A 21,022-nucleotide genomic window follows, 5' to 3' on the forward strand; every position below is an offset into this window, starting at 1 on the left:
CTAACCCTAACCCTAACCCTCTTTTCAACCCTAACCCTAACCCTAATGGAAAAAAAAAAAATATATATTATCTTTATTTTATTAGTTCTGCCTACCTATGGGGGTGATAATTGGGGGGTTTATTTACTTTTTCTTTCATTTTGATCACTGTGAGAGTGATCAAAATGAAAGAATGGAATCTGCAGCCGGCAGATTCGGGCGGGCGCACTGCGCATGCACCCGCCATTTTCAAAGATGGCGGCGCCCATCATCCGGACCCGAGGGACACCGGGAGGGACGGGGGGACACCGGAGGTACCGGGGGGGTGAGGGGGGGATCGGAGGCTGGCGGGGAGCAGAGGGAATGGGAGGGGGGCAGATGATGACAGCGGCGGCAAATCGCCGCTGTCATTCAGTTGCGGGGGGGCGATCGCCGGTGGGGGGGTGGAATCGGTGTCTCCAGCCATGTCCGATGCTACAGCAGCATCGGACATGGCTGGATTGTAATATTTCATCAATTTTCATTGATGAAATATTACTATCGCTCTGATTGGCTGTTTCACTTTTAACAGCCAATCAGAGCGATCGTAGCCACGTGGGGGCGAAGCCACGCCCCCTGTGGTGAATTACAAAGCCCCCTGTATCTGCGGGTCGGGTGACCTTTCAGTGACCCCAGTCACCCGACCCGCAGGGGGGCTTTGAAGTCATGACGCCACATAGGCATCACTGGTCAGATTTGAACCAGGTTTCATGACGCCTATGTGGCGTCATTGGTCGTGAAGGGGTTAAAGATGACACATTTTCTCTGTATTTTAGGCCAAAAAATTATATATTGTAATTTTTTACATTTTAAAAATTACAATAAGGAAAATAGGCCAATGCAAAAGTTTGGGCACCCTGCATAGTTAGTACCTAGTAGCACTCCCTTTTTAAATATCACAGCTTGTAAACGCTTTTAGTAGCCAGCCAAGAGTCTTTCAATTCTTGTTTGATGGATTTTCATCCATTCTTCCTTGGAAAATTCTTCCATTTCTGTGTTATTCCTGGGTCGTCTTGCATGCACTGCTATTTTGAGGACTAGCCACAGATTTTCAATGATGATCAAATCGGGGGACTGTGAGGGCCATTGAAAAACCTCTAGCTATCGCTTTTTGAGGTAGTCTATTGTGGATTTTGATGTGTGTGATCATTATCCATTTGTAGAAGCCATCCTGTTTTCAAATTCAGCTTTTTTACACATGGTGTTATGTTTGCATCAAGAATTTGTTGAAATTTCATTGACTCCATTCTTCCCTCTACCTGTGAAATGTTCTCTGTGCCATTGTCTGCAACACAACTCCAAAGCATGATTGATCCATCCCCATGCTTAATGGTTGGAGAGATGTTCTTTTCCTGAAATTCTATGTAATTTTTTCTCTGCACATACCTTTGATCATTGCGACCAAAGAGTTTTATTTTAACTTCAACAATTCACAAGACTTGTTTCTAAAATGCATTGGGCTTGTTTAGATGTTCTTTTGCATACCTCTGATGCTAAATTTTATGGTGAGGGTGCAGGAGAGGTTTTCTTCTGATGACTCTTCCATGAAGGCCATATTTGATAAGGTGTCTCTGAAAAGTAGAACAATTACCATAACTCCAGAATCTGCTAAATCTTTCTGAAGGTCTTTTGCAGTCAAGTGGGGGTTCTGATATTCCTTTCTAGCAATCCTACAAGCAGCTCTCTCTAAAAATTTGCTTGGCCTTCTAGACCTTATCTTGACCTCCACTGTTCCTGTAAACTGCTATTTCTGAATTACATATTGAACTGAGGAAAGGACAACTTGAAAACGCTTTGCTATCTTCTTATTGCCTTCTCCTGCTTTGTGGGCCTCCACCATTTTCATTTTCAGAGTGCTAGGCAGCTGCTTAAAAGAACCCATGGTGGCTGTTTTTCGGACAAGGTTAGAGGAGGCTGTTGTGAGTTCATTTTCCCCTTCACCTTTGAGGTCTGATGAACTCCCTCTTCTGGTGAAGGAAAGTAGTGAGGCTGATTACCAAGCACTTGGGCAGGATGATGATGATTGGGTGACGGGAATTACTGACTGGATATAAGGCAGCTGACGCCCTTCTCCCTTGCTGGTGATCTCTCTGAGGGATTCTAGGAGACCAGTCTGATTCCTGCTCCTCAAAAGCTAAGTTTTCTGTTCTACTTTTTGCATTTGTGTTTTGGTTTTGTTTTGCATTGTTTTTCCTTGATTTCTGCCATTCCCTGCTGGGGTGAGCTGAATTCCTTTTTGCTCTGTCTTCAGAAAATACCTGAGTACTGATATAGTCTTTTTGAAGCCTAGCGTCTTCAGGGCCTTTTTCCCTATCAGCTGTTGGCTCTTGTTTTGATAGGGTTTTGGCGGATTACAGACAGCAGCTTTTCTATCCTGTCCTATCTAGTTAGCTTGGGCCCCATCATTTGCTCAGCCTATCTTTCTATCTGTGTGAGTGTTTTTTCATCTTGCTTCACCGTCATTATATGTTGGGGGCTGCCTATTGCTTTGGGGTCTGCTCTGGGGCAGTTTAGATTTCCCTTTCTGTCTTTAGGCTATGTAGTTCTCCGGCTGTGATCGAGGGGTCTAGGGCATCGTAGGAACCCCCCACGGCTACTGCTAGTTGTGTTGATAGGTCCAGGGGTCTGCAATCCGATAGTTGCCAACTTCTCTGGTTTTCTGGACTTAGCTAGTATTTCTGTTTTTGCCTCCTACGGTGACTCATTCATAACAGGAGGCTATGTGTTTCTAAACCTGTGGAATCTGCATCAGCTGGCCTTTCCTAACATTGAGGGTGAACAAGCCATATCCCTTACAGGCTAATTAAGGTCTGAAACCTTGGTCAAAGTTATCTGAGCACACAAATCTCCAAAGGTGCCCAAACTTTAGCATTGGACCATTTTTCTTTTTGTAATTTTTAAAATGTGAAAAAATGACAATGTGTATTACCTTTTAGCCTAAAATACAAAACAAATGTGTCATCTTTAACTTTAGGCCTTTTAGAGATCATTTTATCTTCAACTTGCTTAACTGTTCACAATAACAGTAATTTTGACCAGGGGTGCCTAAACTTTTGCAAGCCACTGTATGCCCCATATTAAATGAATTTAGTTTCCTCTGGTGCTGAAGAGGATAATTACCCTTTCTATGCTGGTCAAAAGCATGCAGCTCAATTTCAGCTGCTTCTCATCTGGTCATTACTTCTTCCTATAAAAATTGGTCGGTCAGACCTTTTTGTCCCTGCCGGTGAAAAATTTGTTGTGCTGTGTGCTAAAGCTAAGCGGTTGGAGTAGAGTTGTTGTAGTAGTGTTCTGTGGTTTGCTGTAGTATGTGTGTGTTTATCTCCTGGTCCCTGGTCCCATTTAGTTTATTCCTCCCTATCCTCATCCCTTTTGTTGGTAAGTGTTTTTTTATTATAGAAGTTTTCTGTTATCCCTCTTTTGTCTTTGTGTCTTGTTCACTGTACATTTCTGTCCCATGCCTCATGGAGTAGGAGAGGGGACAGATCAGAGTTTAACAGGAGTATAGCAAGGTCAGAGACTCTGGCATTTCTACCTTAAAGAGTGTCTCCAGGACAGGGATAGTATGGGTCCAAGTTCTAGGGACAGTTTGAGGTTCCCCCATCCGTATTGAAGACCCAAGACTCTGATCAGAGTTTGATTAGCATAATTAACCCAATTCTATCTCAGATGAAAAAAACAATGTGATCATCTACACCTAGCCTAATTCAGGAGGCCTCAAACTAAAATTTAGTGATATGGTATTTTGCCCTAGTTATGCTAAAGCCAATTCATTACTAGGCTATCAACCCTAAAGCTTCAGGGTTACACAAATTTAGTAATGTACTACAAACAAGGTGGACATGTCCTCATATCCAATGTTTTTTATACTATTAATGAAGAAGCACATATGCTACATGGCAAAAAGTGATTCTTTTTAATTAGGTGGTCCATCCATTTCTGCTACAAGAATGGGGATGAAGTAGAGGCAAATAAGCAAAGGACTGTACCCAAAAGCTCTGTTATGTACTTTTTATCCTATAGGTCCAATTGTCACTTTTCTGACATGCTCAAAAAGAGAACATATTGGTCAATTTATGATCTATAGCAGCACAGTGAGACAACGCCATGGTAATCTCCTACCATTTTGCTGCTACAGAGTTCTCCTCTTAGCTAGCTGATTGGAAAATTATAGCTCAAACCTTTCAGAGCTCTGCTCCTAACCCTACTCTTTATTTTGCTTCTCTCAGTGTAAGGGCAGGGTGACACATCTCAACATATGAGAAAAACGGTCCAATTAGTCTGATCAGATAGGCATAAATTTTTCTTGGACGTTGAGAGAAAAGTAAAAAGGTTCTCTACCTTCTCCATTCTGTCAGTCCATGAAAATGATTTTTTTTTATGGACCCAAGCTTGCTTTGCCGATTTTGATTCAACACTCGGATCAAAATCGGACATGTCTCTGATTTTTTCCTGTGAATCATAGTCCGAGAAAAACATTGGACATGTTTACAGCCCCATAGAACATCATATGTACGAGTCCTATCTGTGAAGACCATGGAAAACACTCAGATGAGAAAATTGGTCATGTGCATGAGCCCTTTGAGATAGGGTCAGGGAAGAAGAGGACATTAGGGAATCAATCATATATACAAAAAAATAATATTATCGATGTCTACGTTGTCCACAACCTCAAATGTTCTAGAAGCTTGGTGTCATCAGATCACACCATTTTAGTGAAGTGGGGTGATATTCTCAGATGTTCTCAGATGTTCTTGTGTACCAAGTAAGATGATTTGAATGGTAAACTCATAGGGTCTAAAAATTATTGTGCAAATAATGAAACCACAAGATAGTGCATACTCTATTACCAGTATTTTCATGTAGAATGGATGTCCATCATCCCACATTTCTGAATTTGCTGTACCCTATAACTTGTTTCCTCTTTTTATTTTTCAGCCATCAGATGTCCATATTCAGAAGGATGAGGTTCAGTGCCAAGGTTAAGCTTTTGCTATGGAAGAACTGGACCCTCCGGAAAAGGCAAAAGGTATTTTCAGTTTAAACACAAGACCTTTCTTATCACTAGGTCGTTGGCACACTGAAATAAGGATTTGCTTTGAAAATGTCTATAACTCCATCTTCTAAAAATAAAGCTATCTTGGAAATTAATTCTTGACAAAACTAAAAATCGACCAACTCTCCACAACTTTTTTTCCCTAGAACGTTTCCTAAAATTTCCTGCTACTTTCCTTAATCTGGTGGTTATGACGCGCCCCAGGGTCCATGGGATACTCTATACTGGGCAGTTCGTCTTAAAGGGATGTGTCACAGTGGCGGTGACCCGGTCCGTGGCCCCAGGTGGTCATGTAAAATGGGTGAATTGAAATAGGGAATAAAGTTTATGTAGTGATTCGTGACACCAGTTGGAGTGTTTGACTGTAGTGTAGCCGGCACTGCAGATGATCCCTGGGGGAGTAGATGGTAATGGCAGTGCAGATGTTTAACCCTCTCCAACCAGGGCTGACCCCCAGAGATTGTGATGAAAGTAGATGGCACAAAGTAATAAGGCAGGAGACAAGGAAAGTCACTTTATCATTTACTGTAGTTCAGATGCAGTTCAGAGGAGACATTACAACTCTCACCAGGTTACAGTCTGCTCTGCAGAATGGGAGTTATCCTTCTCTCTGCTGTGACTTGGTGTAAGCTTCCTGCTATTCTAATCCCTTCTGGGACCAAGGCTTCCCGGAGTTTGGACCTTTCAGTATAGCCACTACTCACTGTGTTTTCCTCCTCTGGCAACTTGCAGCTTGGATCCTGTGTGAAGCTCAAGTTCCTTCTTGCACAATCCTTTACTGATCCTGGTTTGCTGCAGTCTTCCCAGGGAAAACACTGTGCTGTTGGTTGTATAAACCCACACAGCCTCTCAGCTTACCACCCTGCTCTGAAAGCATGGATGGCCTAGGGGCTGACTCTCTGATTCTTCTTAGCTTTACTCCTGGAGGGAGCACATGTCATGGCTTCCAGGAGCGTTCTCCATCTTCCTCCACCTTCTTCTTCACTGAAAACAACAACTCGACTCCTCCCCCTCCCAGTTAGGGTATGTCTGCAAAGCTCTAAGCTTCAGACAAGTAAGGGAGTGAGGTAAATTGTGTGTTGTGGTCTCTAGCAGAGAAAGCACAACTCCCATTGCTTACAAAACACATGCAAAACAGTACATATTTAACCCTTTTGTAAAGACATAGGGTGCCACAGTTACAGAGGTCTGTGTCATGTTCTTGTTTTCCGCATTTTCTCCACACTTATTTTTCAGCCCATGTCCAATCTTTTGGTGCCAATTGTAAACCATGAACAGGAGGCTGTTGACAGAGCTCAAAATCTTATTAAAATGTAAATGTAATGGTCACTATTAGCAAAATTTCCAGCTCATTGGCAAATCATAGTCTCAGCAAGCAGTGGAAATTTATAGCTTAATCAGAACATTTGGATAAAATAATCAGCACTGAAGTTACTGAATAGAGGCAATATCAAATCACCCTCCACACATTCAATGAAGATAAAGGCATTCTTTATACATCAACCTGGTTTATTTTTCCAGTGAGAATTTTCTTGTTAAAGAGAACCTGTCACACTGTGCATGCCGTCTGATCTGTGAACAGCACAGTATAAAGAAAGGGAAGCTGAGCAGAATGATACAGTGGGGAAAATAAGTGTACATTGCTGATTTTGCAATTTTTCCCACCTACAAAGAATGAAGAGGTCTGTAATTTTTATCGTAGGTACACTTCAACTGTGAGAGCCAGAATCTAAAAATTAAAAAAAAAAACACTGAAAATCACATTGTATGATTTTTAAATAATTAAATTGAATTTTATTGCATGAAATAAGTATTTGATCACCTACCAACCAGAAAGAATTCTGTCCCTTACAGACCTGTTAGTTTTTCTTTAAGAAGCTCTTCTACTCTGCATTCAATACCTGTATTAATTGCACCTGTATAAACTTGTTACCTGAATAAAAGACACCTGTCCACATACAATCACACTCCAACCTCTACACCATGGCCAAAACTAAATTGTCTAAGGACACCAAGGATAAAACTGAAGACCTGCACAATGCTGGGATGGGCTACTGGACAATAGGCAGCAGCTTGGTGAGAAGGCAACAACTGTTGGCACAATTATTAGAAAATGGAAGAAACTCAAGTTGACTGTCAGTCTTCCTCGGTCTGGTTTTCCATGCAAGATCTTGCCTCGCGGGGTAAGGATGATTCTGAGAAAGGTCAGGAATCAGCCCAGAACTACATGGGAGGACCTGGTCAAAGACCTGAAGAGAACTGGGATCACAGTCTCAAACATTACCGTCAGTAACACACTACGCCATCATGGATCAAAATCCTGCAGGGCACGCAAGTCCCCCTGCTCACACCAGCACATGTCCAGGTCCATGTGAAGTTCACCAGTGATCATCTGGATGATCCAGAGGAGGCATGGTAGAAAGTCATGTGGTCAGATGAGACCAAAATTGAACTTTTTGGTATCAACTGAACTCGCCGTGTTGGAGGAAGAAGGATGAGTACAACCCCAAGAACACCATCCCAACTGTGAAGCATGGTGACGGAAACATCATAATTTGAGGGTGCTTTTCTGCAAAGGGGACAGGATGACTGCACCGTATTGAAGAGAGGAAAGATGGGGTTATGTATTGTGAGTTTTGGCCAACAACCTCCTTCCCTCAGTAAGAGCATTGAAGATGGATTGTGTCTGGGTCTTCCAACATGACAATGACCCGAAACACACATCAAGGGCAACTAAGGCGTGGCTCCGTAAGAAGCATTTCATTGTCCTGGAGTTGCCTAGTCAGTCTCCAGACCTGAACCCAATAGAAAATCTTTGGAGGGAGCTGAAACTCAATGTTGCCCAGTGACAGTGCCGAAACCTGAAAGATCTGGAGAAGATCTGTATGGAGGAGTGGGCCAAATTCCCTGCTGCGGTGTGATGGTCAAGAACTATAGGAAACGTCTGACCTCTGTAATTGCAAACAAAGTGCCAAATATTAAGTTATGCTTTTCTATTGTATGAGATTCTTATTTCATGCAATAAAATACAAATGAATTATGTAAAAATCATACAGTGTGATTTTCTCTAAGATTCTGTCTCTTACAGTTGTAGTGTACCTATGATAAAAATTACAGACCTCTCCATTCTTTGTAGGTGGGAAAACTTGCAAAATCGTCAGTGTATCAAATACTTATTTTCCCCACGGTATATGACTTTGTCGGAAAAGATTCAATTTAGTTTGTATTTTATTCATTGAAATCCCTGGTGTTTGTATGTATATGAGTACTGTGGTCAGTTCTATTCAGTGATAGAAGTCATGCAGGGAAGACTGTAAATCACTGATTAGCACTGCCCACTGGACTCCTACATACAAACACTACAGATTTCAATGAATAAAATACAAGTTTTACTGAAACTTGGCCCATAAAAATTCTATCACTCTGATCAGCTCCTCCAGCTCTATAACATTCTGACCGGGACTAGTACAGGGAAGGGGTCTATTATCCCTGGACTAGTCCCAACTTCAGGACATAGTCTTCATTATGCTATTTCATAGCTTCAGTGCAAAAATTCTCATAACTGCACAACATCCTGCAGTAAAGCTATAAGGGAACCGTTACACTTAGCGATCCCGACGATATGGATCGCTGGTGCATCGCTAAGTGGTCGTTAGTGAGCTGCCACACAGGCAGATCTCACCAGCGACATAGCAGGGGTCCGGGGTCGCTACTTACCTGTCAGACGCGACAATCCTGACGTCCTCCCGCCCGCGTCCACACGTCGCTCGTCGGCACCACAGGAAGCCCAGCAGGAAGCGCCCGACGAGAAACGGCCCAGGACGTTCTCGCGCGATCAGCAATAATCAGTGGGGGAGCCGGTCGGAGGTAAGTATCACATGTAGCGATATCGCTGCTACGTCACAAAATCAGTGACGTTACAGCGATATTGTTAGCGATATAGCTATGTGTAACGGGGGCTTAACATAAGCTTGAGTAAAACACAGGAATAGGGCTTTGTGTGATGCCTGTGACAGTTTGGGGGTCTTTTGAAAGCTGACATGTTTCCTTTATCTCTACTGAATCAATTAGCAATGCTATATTTGTAGATATGATTGTGAGAATGACTTTGCTGGTTTGTTATGCCAGTAGATAATCCCTTTACTTAACTAATAACTTTATAAATGCAGACAGGGCTCTTCAACATGAACAGTAAATGTCACATTATGACTTCACACCCATAATACATGGAGGTGAAGGTGTGAGAATTGGCTAAGACCATCTCTTAGCGCAGCAGGTTCGCTCTAGGTGCGGTCCGTGAACTTGTCTCAGGTGAAAAATGTTTGCAGATTTATCATTATTTCACAGTTGTAAATCTGGGATAGGAGGGTCATGACAACTTGCAAGGAATGAAGCGGTGGAGTGGCTTGTTGTCAGCTGTGTGATGTTTTCGAAGACACATTGATCATGAGACATATTAGCAGACATGTCGCCTGGCCTGGTCCCTATGTCATTAATTATCACGGACATCTGAAAGAGCCCTTATCCAGAATTTTGGAGCAAATGTATCATCTGGTTCCTTAATTGGAGGGGGTGCAACACTTGCCATCCACTTGACAAACATCAAGTTACCATCATCATTTACCAAGCAGAGCTCTGTACTGTTAGCAATACTGTTTTATCTCAGCTCCATCTGAGTTCATCTGTCGCCAAAAATAATACCAGGCACTGCCAGTTCATGTTGATGGGAGAACACTTCTAGAAAAGGTGGTCCATATTAAAATGCCATGTTGATTTGGCTGATAGTCAAAGTGGTTTTAAGAACCAGGGTATTCTCTATCTATAGGAGTGAGGATAACTTTCTAATCGTTGGGAGTTTATCTTCTGGGACCCCAGCGATCCTGAGGGTGGGTGTCCAAAACCCTGACAGTAAGACTCTGGAACCCCAAGAATGGAGCTCTGCAGAGCCCCAGTTTGAGATTTGCATGCGCAGCCTCCACTCCATCCACGGAATATTGGACTATCGGAAAAATCAAGTATAGCGTTCAGGTATTGCCCCACAGACAATGAATGGAGTCAAGCCTGTGGACTCCATTCTACAGTCTCACTATTGGGTTCTGGAGCCCTGTTTTTGGGATTCCTGGGGGTTCTACAGGTTGATGTGTAAGTTGTTTGGATAGGGAATAACTTGCAGTTTTTGGGAAAATTTGGGGAATATGCTCATATTCGGCGACTGCTAAAGTTTTGCAAATTAATTTGTAACTATAAAGTGAGAATGTAACACACTGGTTCACTCTTCAATATCAGTGTTGTCTAATCCTTTATACATTGTCTATTTAGTTCCTGTCATTGCCCATTTTGCATCATATGTCACATTTAGGGTGCAGTCACAAGGCCGTATAAATCGGACCAAGATCGGACAGCAATGCTCTGACTTGCCGGCAGCTCTAATGACCCGAGCGTGACAGCTGCATAGAAATATGGTTGTGCTGTTGCGCTTTGGTCGGTAGAGCTGCCGGCCAGTCCATGCACTATGTTCCGATCTTGGGATGATTTCTGAATGTGTCCTTATAGGCAAATTTTCCACTAGAACTATTATTACAGTTGACACTTGCTGATATTCATTATCTTCTAGGGAATTACGGTATTAATCGGATGGAGCCTACAATTTGACCTCACCTGTTCTTTCTTTCCAAAAGGCACATTTCGGATTGCAGCATTACAGTAGGTGTGGGCAGATCCTGGAGACAGCTCTTGGCAGTAGGACAGCAGGCACATCTGCACACCCACGTTCATAAATCCTCCCCAGGCAGTCTAAATTTCTATATTAGTTAGAAATATTTTCTTCCATGTGTTACAATGTGTAATTGTTTCTTAATCATTTTGATGCTGAATTTAAAATTTTCTATCTGACAGCTTCGCTTTTTTGTGGAAATTTTCTGGCCCTTATCATTGATTCTTGTCCTGGTTTGGCTGAGAAATGCGAACCCCTTGTACCGCCAACATGAATGTAAGGAACATTTAATTATTCGCTTTTTTTTCCACAATCATTTCAATAAATTTTAGCCCTACAAAAACCATGAAGTTTAAGTCCGCAGTATAGTAAACAAAATAATTTTATTAAATAATGATCTTAAAAATAAATCACAGAACATATATAAGCAAAGTCAAAAATACAGAGAAAGGCTGAGGTATGAAAGACATATACACATCACTAATGTAAACAGGGTCATGGAAAAGCTATGCCCTAAAAGAATGTCAATAGTCTCATGATTAATAAAGGCATAAAGTGGTTAGTGCATATAAAGTGCAGCACAGTTGCCCAGTATCACTAAAGGGTCATAAATTCAGCCCTAAGGAGTATGCAGCAATCACGATCCCATATAGAAAACAAGTAATATTACCTCTTTGGTGTGTGAGAGCATGCATGGTATAAGTTATAGCACAAGCTGAGTTACATATGAACCAAAGTTGTAGCTAAGGCCAGCTTATCCATAAAGTTGCTAGTGTGATGTGATGTCCAGTGCAGCCCCGACGCGCGTTTCATGTGGGCTTCCTTGGGGGGGCTCATTTCAATAGATGTTGCACTGCACATAAGTAATGCGCTACGCAAACCAAATGAAATTACACTGAAAGGGAGAAAATACAGATTAAAAATTAGAAAACGCTTTTTGACAGTGAGGGTGATTAATGCGTGGAACGGGCTGCCACAAGAGGTGGTGAGTTCTTCTTCAATTAAAGTCTTCAAACGGAGGCTATATCAAAAATCTGGTGACAGATTGCCTTTAATATATAGCGCTAACATATTCCGCAGCGCTTTACAGTTTGCACATATTTTCATCACTGTCCCTGATGGGGCTCACAAACTAAATTCCCTATCAGTATGTCTTTGGAGTGTGGGAGGAAACCGGAGTGCCCGGAGGAAACCCACGCAAACACGGGGAGAACATACATGTGTAACTTAAATTACTGGGTGCAGCGGTTCTGACACAATCAGAGTTTTTAGATTTAACATGCATCATAGGGAGAACACTTTGAGCCTGAAGGATTCTTTAATGATTGATCCGTGGTTGTAGTTAATAATATATTCAGCGTATGCGTGTTGTAATTATTTCCACCATTATTAAACCATGAAGCATTCAGTTAGCTTGTGGATGTTAAAGAGACAGGTGTTTACATTTGCTTAAAAAATGTACCACCTTATCAGGAATCCAAAAGTTTCCACTGGTCACGGTAGAGAATAAGACGTCAAGATGTGCCCCTCAATTGCATGGGTTTAGGAGATGCATACCTTCAGGCAGATAAAGTCCAGACACAAGCAAGAAAAAAAAGAGGCCTTCAAGTAACCTAAAAGGAATGTAGCACTTAGACTTGTGATGTTTTGACAAGTGCTGTTTTAAATACTAAAGCTAAATTTTAATTCTTTTCCTGGTATTTATCCACTTATGCAGGCCATTTCCCAAACAAGGCGATGCCATCGGCAGGGGTTTTGCCGTGGTTACATGGAATTTTCTGCAATGCCAATAACCCTTGTTTTAGAAGTCCTACACGTGGAGAGTCGCCTGGCATCGTCTCAAACTACAACAATTCTATGTAAGTAGTCATGGCTGTATATGTATATACATTCTTGGGGGATCTGTTTAACACAATGCATTAGTGGATGAGTCTTCATACTGCCTCATAGACCATCACATCAAGGTAAAAAGTTCACCCACGGGTAAAACATTCCCCCACATTCTTTAGAAGTATTATAGAGCAGGTTAAATGGCAAATATATTGAAAAGGGTAGGGGAAGTCCGAGTGGTTACACCAGTTTGTTGATGTTATCTCTACTGGGCTTTATAAAAGAATTCACAAAATATAAACGTGATAAAATAGTTTGACTATGTATCGGAGAGTTAGGAGGAGCTGTCATCTCCTGTTGTTTAAAAAAAATAAAATTTTTATGTTAAGATTTTATATGGTGCCTATGCTATCTGTAAGCACTTCATTCAGATGTATGGATGCCCACAACAGATTCATTCCGATCAAGGAGCTTGTTTCTTAGGTAAAGTGATGGATGAGTTGCAGTGGATCTACCAATTTGACAGTTCACATACCACACCATATCACCATCAGGGGAACGGGGCCTGTGAACGATTTAACCACACCCTGATCCAGATGCTAAAGACTCTTGAAGACGACGGAAAGGCTAGGTGGCCCGGATATGTCTCTGAACTAATGTGGATGTGGGTTGCCCTCCCAGGCCCGTGGGATACTCAGTACCGGACCCGATGAGCTTCAATAGGAGATGTCACGGCAGCTGGGACCCGGCCTGTGGCCCTGGGGCGCCCATTGTAAAAGGGGGGAATGTTCGGTGTGCTTTTGATGATTAGAATGAATGAGTCGTGACGCCACCTGTGGTGTTCGGCAATGAAGGTGTTAAGCCGACGCTGCAGACAGATCCTCTGGGACAGATGGTGTGGTGCAGCAATTATGTTATAGCCCTCCACAAGCAGGGCTTTAGTCCCAGGGCAGAGTAGGTGAAGTGACATTTAGATGGTGTAGTGTCGGGCGCAGGGGATGTAGCAGTGACGGGCAGGTTGACGCAGGAATAAGTGGAGGACACCAGGGCATGTAGTTCCAAAGCTTTACTCACAGTCTGTTGTGGCACAAGAGCCCACATCCGTGCCGTGTCCTCCGGGTCAGGAGCTTAGCCAACCTCCAGGCAAGATGAAGTACTCCTTTCCAACACTCCGCCAACATATGTGCCTTTTCTGAACGTCTCCCTCTTAGCTCCTTTAGTGAAGTACTCACAGTACTGAGTTACACTGGAGTTCCTTCTGTCAGATGTTCCTATGAGCTCTACTTGTACGGCAGACAGCTGTAGCCTGCTTCGGGGACTCCTTACTACCTAGTCCCGGCTCACTATCGATGCTGTTATGCCCCCAAGCCTTGTGTGGGAATAAAGTGGTGACAACTTCTATTCCTCCGGTGTCTGCTGCAGGACCATTAGTATCCATACAACCTCGGGGACCGGACCCCGGCCTTGCGCTTAGAAGGGTTCTCCTCTAACCCTGATCCTTAGTTCTCTTCTTCTGCTCACATTCCGTACTAATTCTTTCCTTCTTATGGAGAGTCAGGCTTTCTATCAAAGTTCCTTTCCTGTGCCAGCGGACCCAGATCACTGAGGTCGGCTGCAGCACTTCCTTCATCCATCCCACTCAGGGAATCTCCTTTCACAGACTGACCTCGTCAGACTCCTGTGACAAACTGACTAAATCCTATCCTCTTCCCGCTCTTTTAGTGCAGACTAAACTCCACCCGCCTCCCAGCACGCTTCGTGTTCCAAGCAGGGAGCCACCAAAGGGTGCTTTGCTACACTACTGTGTTGTGTGGGATGCAGGTGTTTTAGCGTGGTCAGGTGTCTCCACCTTACCTGAATGGTGGGGTACCACACCTCAGGAGGAGGTGCAGTACCTCTGTGGCGACTGAACCCTCAGGGGCACCACAGATGTACAACAATCGGGTTCATCAAACCACCAATCACACAACCTACTTCTTGTTGTTCGACCAAACAGGGAAGTAAGTCACGGAGCTGGAATTGGATCCAGGGGAGGACTACCCACGTATGGGGGTGTCTACCTGGGTCCGTGAACATCGTCACCGTCTACAGACCTTACATCATCTAGTGCTGACATGGCTCCGGGAGCTGGAGCATGTTAAGAAACTTCCTCTCCGGGGGAAAGATCTTCAGGTGGGTGATCAAGTATTGGTGCAGGATAAGAGTCCACGTGACAAAGTGGAAAACCGATGGGAGAGTAGACCATACAGAGTGAAGCATCGAGTTGGTGTGGAAGGACCTGTGTATGAGGTTTTTTCTGAAGGAGAAGAGAATGCTCCCACTAGGGTGGTCCATAGGAATATGCTCTGGCCCTGCCTCTTGGAAGATCCCATGCGGAGGGAGGAAACTCCCTAAATTCCTGTAGAGGTGCCTCCTGTGATTGTGGAGGATGAAGAAGAGGAAAGTCTTGAATGGCCATCCGGAAATACGTCTGCAGATGAGGGACCCGAGACTCCTGAAGGAAATGTTGCGGCGGATACAGATTCGGCTTTGCCTCCACCAGAAGACCCCACTATTCCTTCCAATCCACGGCGCTCTGAACGGACAATGGCTGGTCAGCCCCCCATTCAGTACAACCAAGATCAATTCATTTGGCGGCAAACCGCTGAACCTGTAAATAATCTCTCCAGTAGTGCTCCAGATGCCTCGCCCATGGAATGGCGAGTGAAAAGAAAGGGGGGGTGTAAGAAGATGAGACAAGACAGAATCAGCGGTGTGCGGTGCCCTTTAAGGCCGGAACTATCGGGGATGTCACCACTGTTGGTGGAGGAGTTTTCCTCTAAGAGGGAGAGACTGCTCAGTCAGACAGCGGGGGGCACGGGGTACAAAAGGAGACCTGAGCACAGGAACAGCTGAGACTTGGCGGGAAGGCGACAGGAGACAGTTGACTCCCTCTCCGCTGCTCCTATTGACAACTCCCTTGTTTCTGACTTTGAGACTACTCTAGACGCTATTCAGTTACCGTCTGTGCCCGCACCGTTGACTACCCTGTTTTCGCCCGAGATACCGGAACAACCGCTCAGAGACTACTCCGAAGGACCGCGGGTTGTTGTGGCTTGTACACATGCTTGTGATCCGTGTCCGGTGCCATTTCTTAGGCATTCCGCTAAAGGAATGTTTCCATGTTCCAGCCTACCCAGGACAAAGAGGACTGAATTAGTTGGCGCTGTCGGGCGGCAGGGTTACTCGTTTCTTCGCAGCAGAGCCAGAGACTTTGTGCAGCGTTGGAGATGCCGCCGGGACATATACCAGCTTACCCCTTTCCAGGACTGTAGCCGATAAGTGCCCTGTTTATTCTTGTGTATTTCTACTGCCATTTCCTTTCCCTCCCTGCATGGAGTATTGCCTGTTCTTGATTGTTCAGTAAATTACTGTTAAACCCTTTTCTGTCTCCAGTTACTCACTGCATCCAACAAACTATCTCTCCTCTTTACAGAGGCATAACTAAGCGGCTACCTGGTCTTCACTAGAGCCTCTGATTGCGAGGTTAAGCTTGAACTGCAGGTAGCTGCCAGAGGCCAGTCAGTCTCCAGTACTTCAGCAGCTGACCCCGAGGATCAGGGACACTGGTACGGACTCGGAGTGTCTGCCAGAACAGGATCTGGATCACAGGACAGGGTGGCTGGTACTGTCAGGATGGCCTCGGGCTCACAGGACAGGATAGCTAGAACTGACAGGACAGGCTCGGGCTGACAGGACGGCTGGTACTATCAGGATGGGCTTGGATCCACAGGGTAGAACGGTTTCAAGATTATGTTCAGGTTTAGATTAGCAGGACAGGTGCAGAATCAGGGACCTGACAACGGACTTGTCGGTAGTAGACTAATTAACAACTGAACTCGCTCAGTCACCTCCCTACAGGAGAGGGTGCCTTATATACCTAATGTCTCACAGATATAGGCTAGGGACACTTTAGGAGTGCACTTGCTGCCATTATAAAAAGTGGGGAGCGCACACACCCTAAACGCATTGCCAGGAGACCTGGGATGCGTGCGCATGCCCAGGAAGAAAGGTCAGAGCATGGCCAAAGCAGAAAGGCTGTGGCGGTGAGCAAGTCGGCATCTTTGCCAAGAGGAGGGGGAGGGGCCCTGCAGAGATGCTGGTGTTACAATGATACCTATATCTATTTAAATAACATGATGAATACGAACCACACATTTTTTTTTTCCATAAATTAACAGTACAAGTGAGCATAAGGAACTTTGCAATATATCTTATAAGAGAAAAATGTTTCTTTCCCCACTTATCAGTCACTTCCCATTTCACTGCACTGAATATTCACTCTCCAAATTTGCTTAAATCTGTCTAGAGATCTGTCTTCAGTAAGAGATGTAATCACACTTGCTGCTATATATAGGGGAGCTGTATGAAATTGTAACCGCAAAACATAATAATGGACTGTGAAATCCTTTATAGGTTTTCTATTTTCATTAAGTTTTCTAGACCAACTTTTATAAACTGTTGGCCTGGGACAATCAATTTCGTAGTTTTTTTTTTTTTGCACAGACACACTCCCTTTTTCACAGATCATGCAACTTTTTTCAGTCTACATCCCATATATTCCCCTTTCTTGATCCCTGATTAGAAAAAACTGGATGGATAGAGATAGATGTGCAGACAGACAAAGAGAAACTGCTGAAAGTTCTAGTTTAAGGGAAAAATCTGCCCCAAATTGCAGAATACAAGATAGGAGCAGATGGCCAGATGAAGTGGAACCCAACACGGATGGATGTCAAATACAATACAGATAATGGAAAATACCAAACATGGAAAACTAGAGTCTCAATCCCAAGACATAGCTGTGTGTCTAAATGGGCTTTAAATACTGTAGGTCTAGGGAGATGATGTAATTTATCCTTTCCAGGCAATTTGCAAAACCAGATGTGGAGCAAAGCAGAGGATAGCAGAACCAGGGTAAGGAAACGAAGCCCGGGATTCCCAGGACAGGTGTGTAAAACATGGAATGGGCAGGGAGAAGCCACTGGGCACCTGCCCGTCCCATTAGTCTCCCGTGTGGGTTGGCTGCTGTTGAAGTACGGTATGTATTTCTCTGAACAGCTACAGCATTTCACAGTCAAACATACATGCCTGAAATCGGACAACAACCAGTGCCTGGTACATGCTATGCCCGTGGATCGGGCGGCATGTATCAGCTTATTTTATTTTCCAAAAGTTATATACAAAATCTATCTATAAGAGTCTTTCAGAACAAACGTGTTTTGTATAGCGCACCTTCTGGTGAAGATCCTGGTAGAGGATTGAAAACGCCTTTGTTCTCTTAGAATCATATATTTTTCTGCTCCTATTTGAATTACTTTGTAAAATAAAATAAGTAACTCAATTAGCTGTTGCAAGTAAACAGACTTCTTTCAATAACCGGATTGCCAAAAATGCTTTTTTTCTATATTGCCCATTCTAATCTTTTAGACACAAGAACAACAACACAAAATGATGAAAGCTTTGCAGAATTTCGGGTCACTGAATGACAGGACACAGACCTTCTAAACGGAAGAATAGGACAATTTTAGAAAGTTGCAGACAGCAGGTAGTGGTTAAAGTACATTTTTAGACGTGGCCTTTTTTGTAATCGCAAACAAAAGCCTCATTGTGGGCAAAGCCCGGATGTTACAGGATACGTAACAAGGGTGATAAGAAAATAGGTGCTATGGTATCAATCATAGTCTTGCCACCGGTTTACAACAAACCATTGTATGAAGCCTTTGTTATTATACAGGGTCTTTACTGATATTTTGAGGATGCCAGGGAGCAAACGTGTACAGACTCGAGATGTTTCATTGGTAAAGGATATGTATTAACACCAAGTATTTCATGGTGGAGACACTCGATATCCTTTATCATAAGGAATGAATCTTATTGACTTCAAGACAGCTTCCCCCACTCAATGTTTTCTTAGTACTTGACATGTCCACCACCCACTGACTTCTAAATTAGTTAATTAAATTACCTGGATATTCTTGTCAATATCCTAATGATCGTTCAGGCAAATCATTGGCTCCAAAGAAGTATTTGGTTACTACAACTATGTTTTAGATATGTTGTCAATTTTGGAACATGGTAATAGACAATGAGATGACTTGTTTCAGGGTGAAATTAAAACTTTGAAAACTTTATGTTGTCACTGATGACACCGACTGTTTCCTAATGGAGCTGTCCATTTAGACTATAAGCTTCTAGATTAAATCTCACCATTGCTTTTTTATTTCTTTGTTACACTTGCCCAGTGTCCAGGTTGATGGCTTACCTTTGCTCTGATATGAATTATGAGTAGGGTGTTCTCCTCCAGGGAAAATGGACATTTGCTTGATATCAGTAAAACTTCTGGAGCAGTATTTAATATTCCTTGCCAAAGTCAAATATCCCGGTACTTAGATTAATTATGTCAGAGTACCTCCAGAGGCAAGCTATAGTGTGAGTGTACACTTTAACATTGGAAACCCACCTACAGACTTGAAATGTCCCCTCTGGACTACATGAACCTCAGGTCAAAAACCAAGACTGTAAACTATATAGTAACGAAAGAGATGTATCTCAAATTCACAAAGTTTCATTTTAGGTTTCTCGAATGTATAAAGCTACAATCACAAAGCAGAATAATGGACTGTGACATTCTCGATCGGCCTTCTATTTAGATTGGGTTTCTAGACCACACTTGCCAACTTTTATATACTGTTGGCCTGGCAGAAGCAATTTAGCACATTTTTTTCACAGATCTTGCCCCCTTTTATAGACTACACTCCACATATGCCCCATTCTTGCCCCTTGATTAGACGTCTCTAGGTCAGGACTCAGGGGCACTGCAAAGGAAACACTGATCGAGCACTGCTTTCAGGGAAGTCAGTAGGACATCATGCTTTTCTGTGATTCTTCCTCATGTTCTGAAAGAGTGGGAAAGTATGGATTAAATATCTGAGTAATGTGATTTTGCCATGGCTCCTTCATCCCCCACTTACAAACTCTTTATGGTGGGTTCACCTATAATTTTCATGTTGTGGCTCATTTGATAGCACACACAGTAAAACTACTCATGTATCGTGAAACTGCATTCTTGATCTATATTTCCATATCACTCCTGTGTATGAAGTGAATGGGCAGCACTTGTGAATGTGGTAGTGGATCTAAGCGTGCAAAGACCGGAGAGTTGAAGGTAGTTGTAGACGTACCACAGTACTGCCATTGGTTGCAGCTGTTAGTTGTAGAGTACTACAAGACTGAGGGTAATGCTGCTTATTGAAGAATCCATAGACCCTGCCATTCTACCGGACAGGGAGGAACGGAAAAGCAGTGATATGCAAAAATTATCAGAGCTAATGGCTGTTTCCCCAAATCTGTGGTTTTATCAACTGAATAGAGGATACTGGGAATGGAAGAATAACTAGGCCTGTACCTGAGAGGCAGAAACCAGAAGAGTGCTGCAGCAACCACAGATGGTGGGCGAAGACCTATTGAGACCGTCAGGAACAAGGAAAGAACTGGAACTGGGTTGACTTGTGAGTTCACCAGAAAAACCATGAAGTGAGTGGAGACTTCAACCAACAAGGGTACAGGTGGTGTTACAGAGTTGGCATACTGCACTTCACAGGTAAAGACATGGGTCCATATGTAACAAAGACAGTGTCCCAGAATTTGTTTGTTCCTCTGTAAATCTTCATATTGTTAGACATTGCAAATAAAATTCAGGCTGTTGTAATAAGCTTCTGTGATATGTCGGTCTCTTGTTGGGGAGGCATCTTCCCTCCAGCCACCAGACATGCAACACCACCAGCACCTTTTCCTGTGACTTTACTGGTGAAACAGATGTAAGAGTAATTCTTGAATGGTGCACGCCATAAATTAACTCTCGAACATGAGACAAACTTCACACCTGACTATGGAGGAGAACTGACGGCTAATAGCATGGGTTGACTTGTATTGTTGTTGAATTGTAGGATGTACAGATATTCTAGAGCGTTATATCTCCCAACTGATTCCTAATATTGGTGCATTTAAACGTAATAATATTATGGATGTGTTACATTTTATTGTATTTACTTTTTTAATTAAAAATTGAACATGACAAACAGGATTTGAGCAGATATGAATACATAACCTGGTGGTTGTGCTTTGGGGGGCAGTCTGGGGAACCCAATATTGTGCCTACATCAATATGTTTCTGAGATGCCAAAAAATAGGAGTTAACCTTAGAGTTGTCCATAGAGGATATGAAAGACTGCACATCCCCATTGAGAGAATCCTATATTGGTTATCCTACAAAGAACAACAACTACTGATGCCTCATGTATTGGCTGATACATGAAGTTGTCATTTCCCTAAACTTGATTGGGTGAGAATTGTATGGAAAGGCTTGC

The 21,022-nt window shown here is 43.2% G+C and overlaps 1 protein-coding gene across 1 annotated transcript in view; it reads left to right on the plus strand.

Annotated features, from left to right (window-relative positions):
- The first annotated feature begins 4,981 nt into the window (after positions 1 to 4,981).
- The window catches only part of ABCA4 (ATP binding cassette subfamily A member 4), a 255,198-nt gene continuing 239,157 nt past the window's right edge, over positions 4,982 to 21,022 (plus strand). The window contains exons 1-3 of the mRNA XM_073571415.1: positions 4,982 to 5,047; positions 10,970 to 11,063; positions 12,505 to 12,646. Coding sequence (XP_073427516.1) covers positions 4,982 to 5,047; positions 10,970 to 11,063; positions 12,505 to 12,646 — 302 coding nt within the window. The remainder of the gene's footprint in view (positions 5,048 to 10,969; positions 11,064 to 12,504; positions 12,647 to 21,022) is intronic.

The sequence above is a fragment of the Dendrobates tinctorius genome, unplaced genomic scaffold (assembly GCF_039654945.1).
Source record: "Dendrobates tinctorius isolate UK_male_01 unplaced genomic scaffold, ASM3965494v1 ptg000029l, whole genome shotgun sequence".
NCBI lineage: Eukaryota > Metazoa > Chordata > Amphibia > Anura > Dendrobatidae > Dendrobates > Dendrobates tinctorius.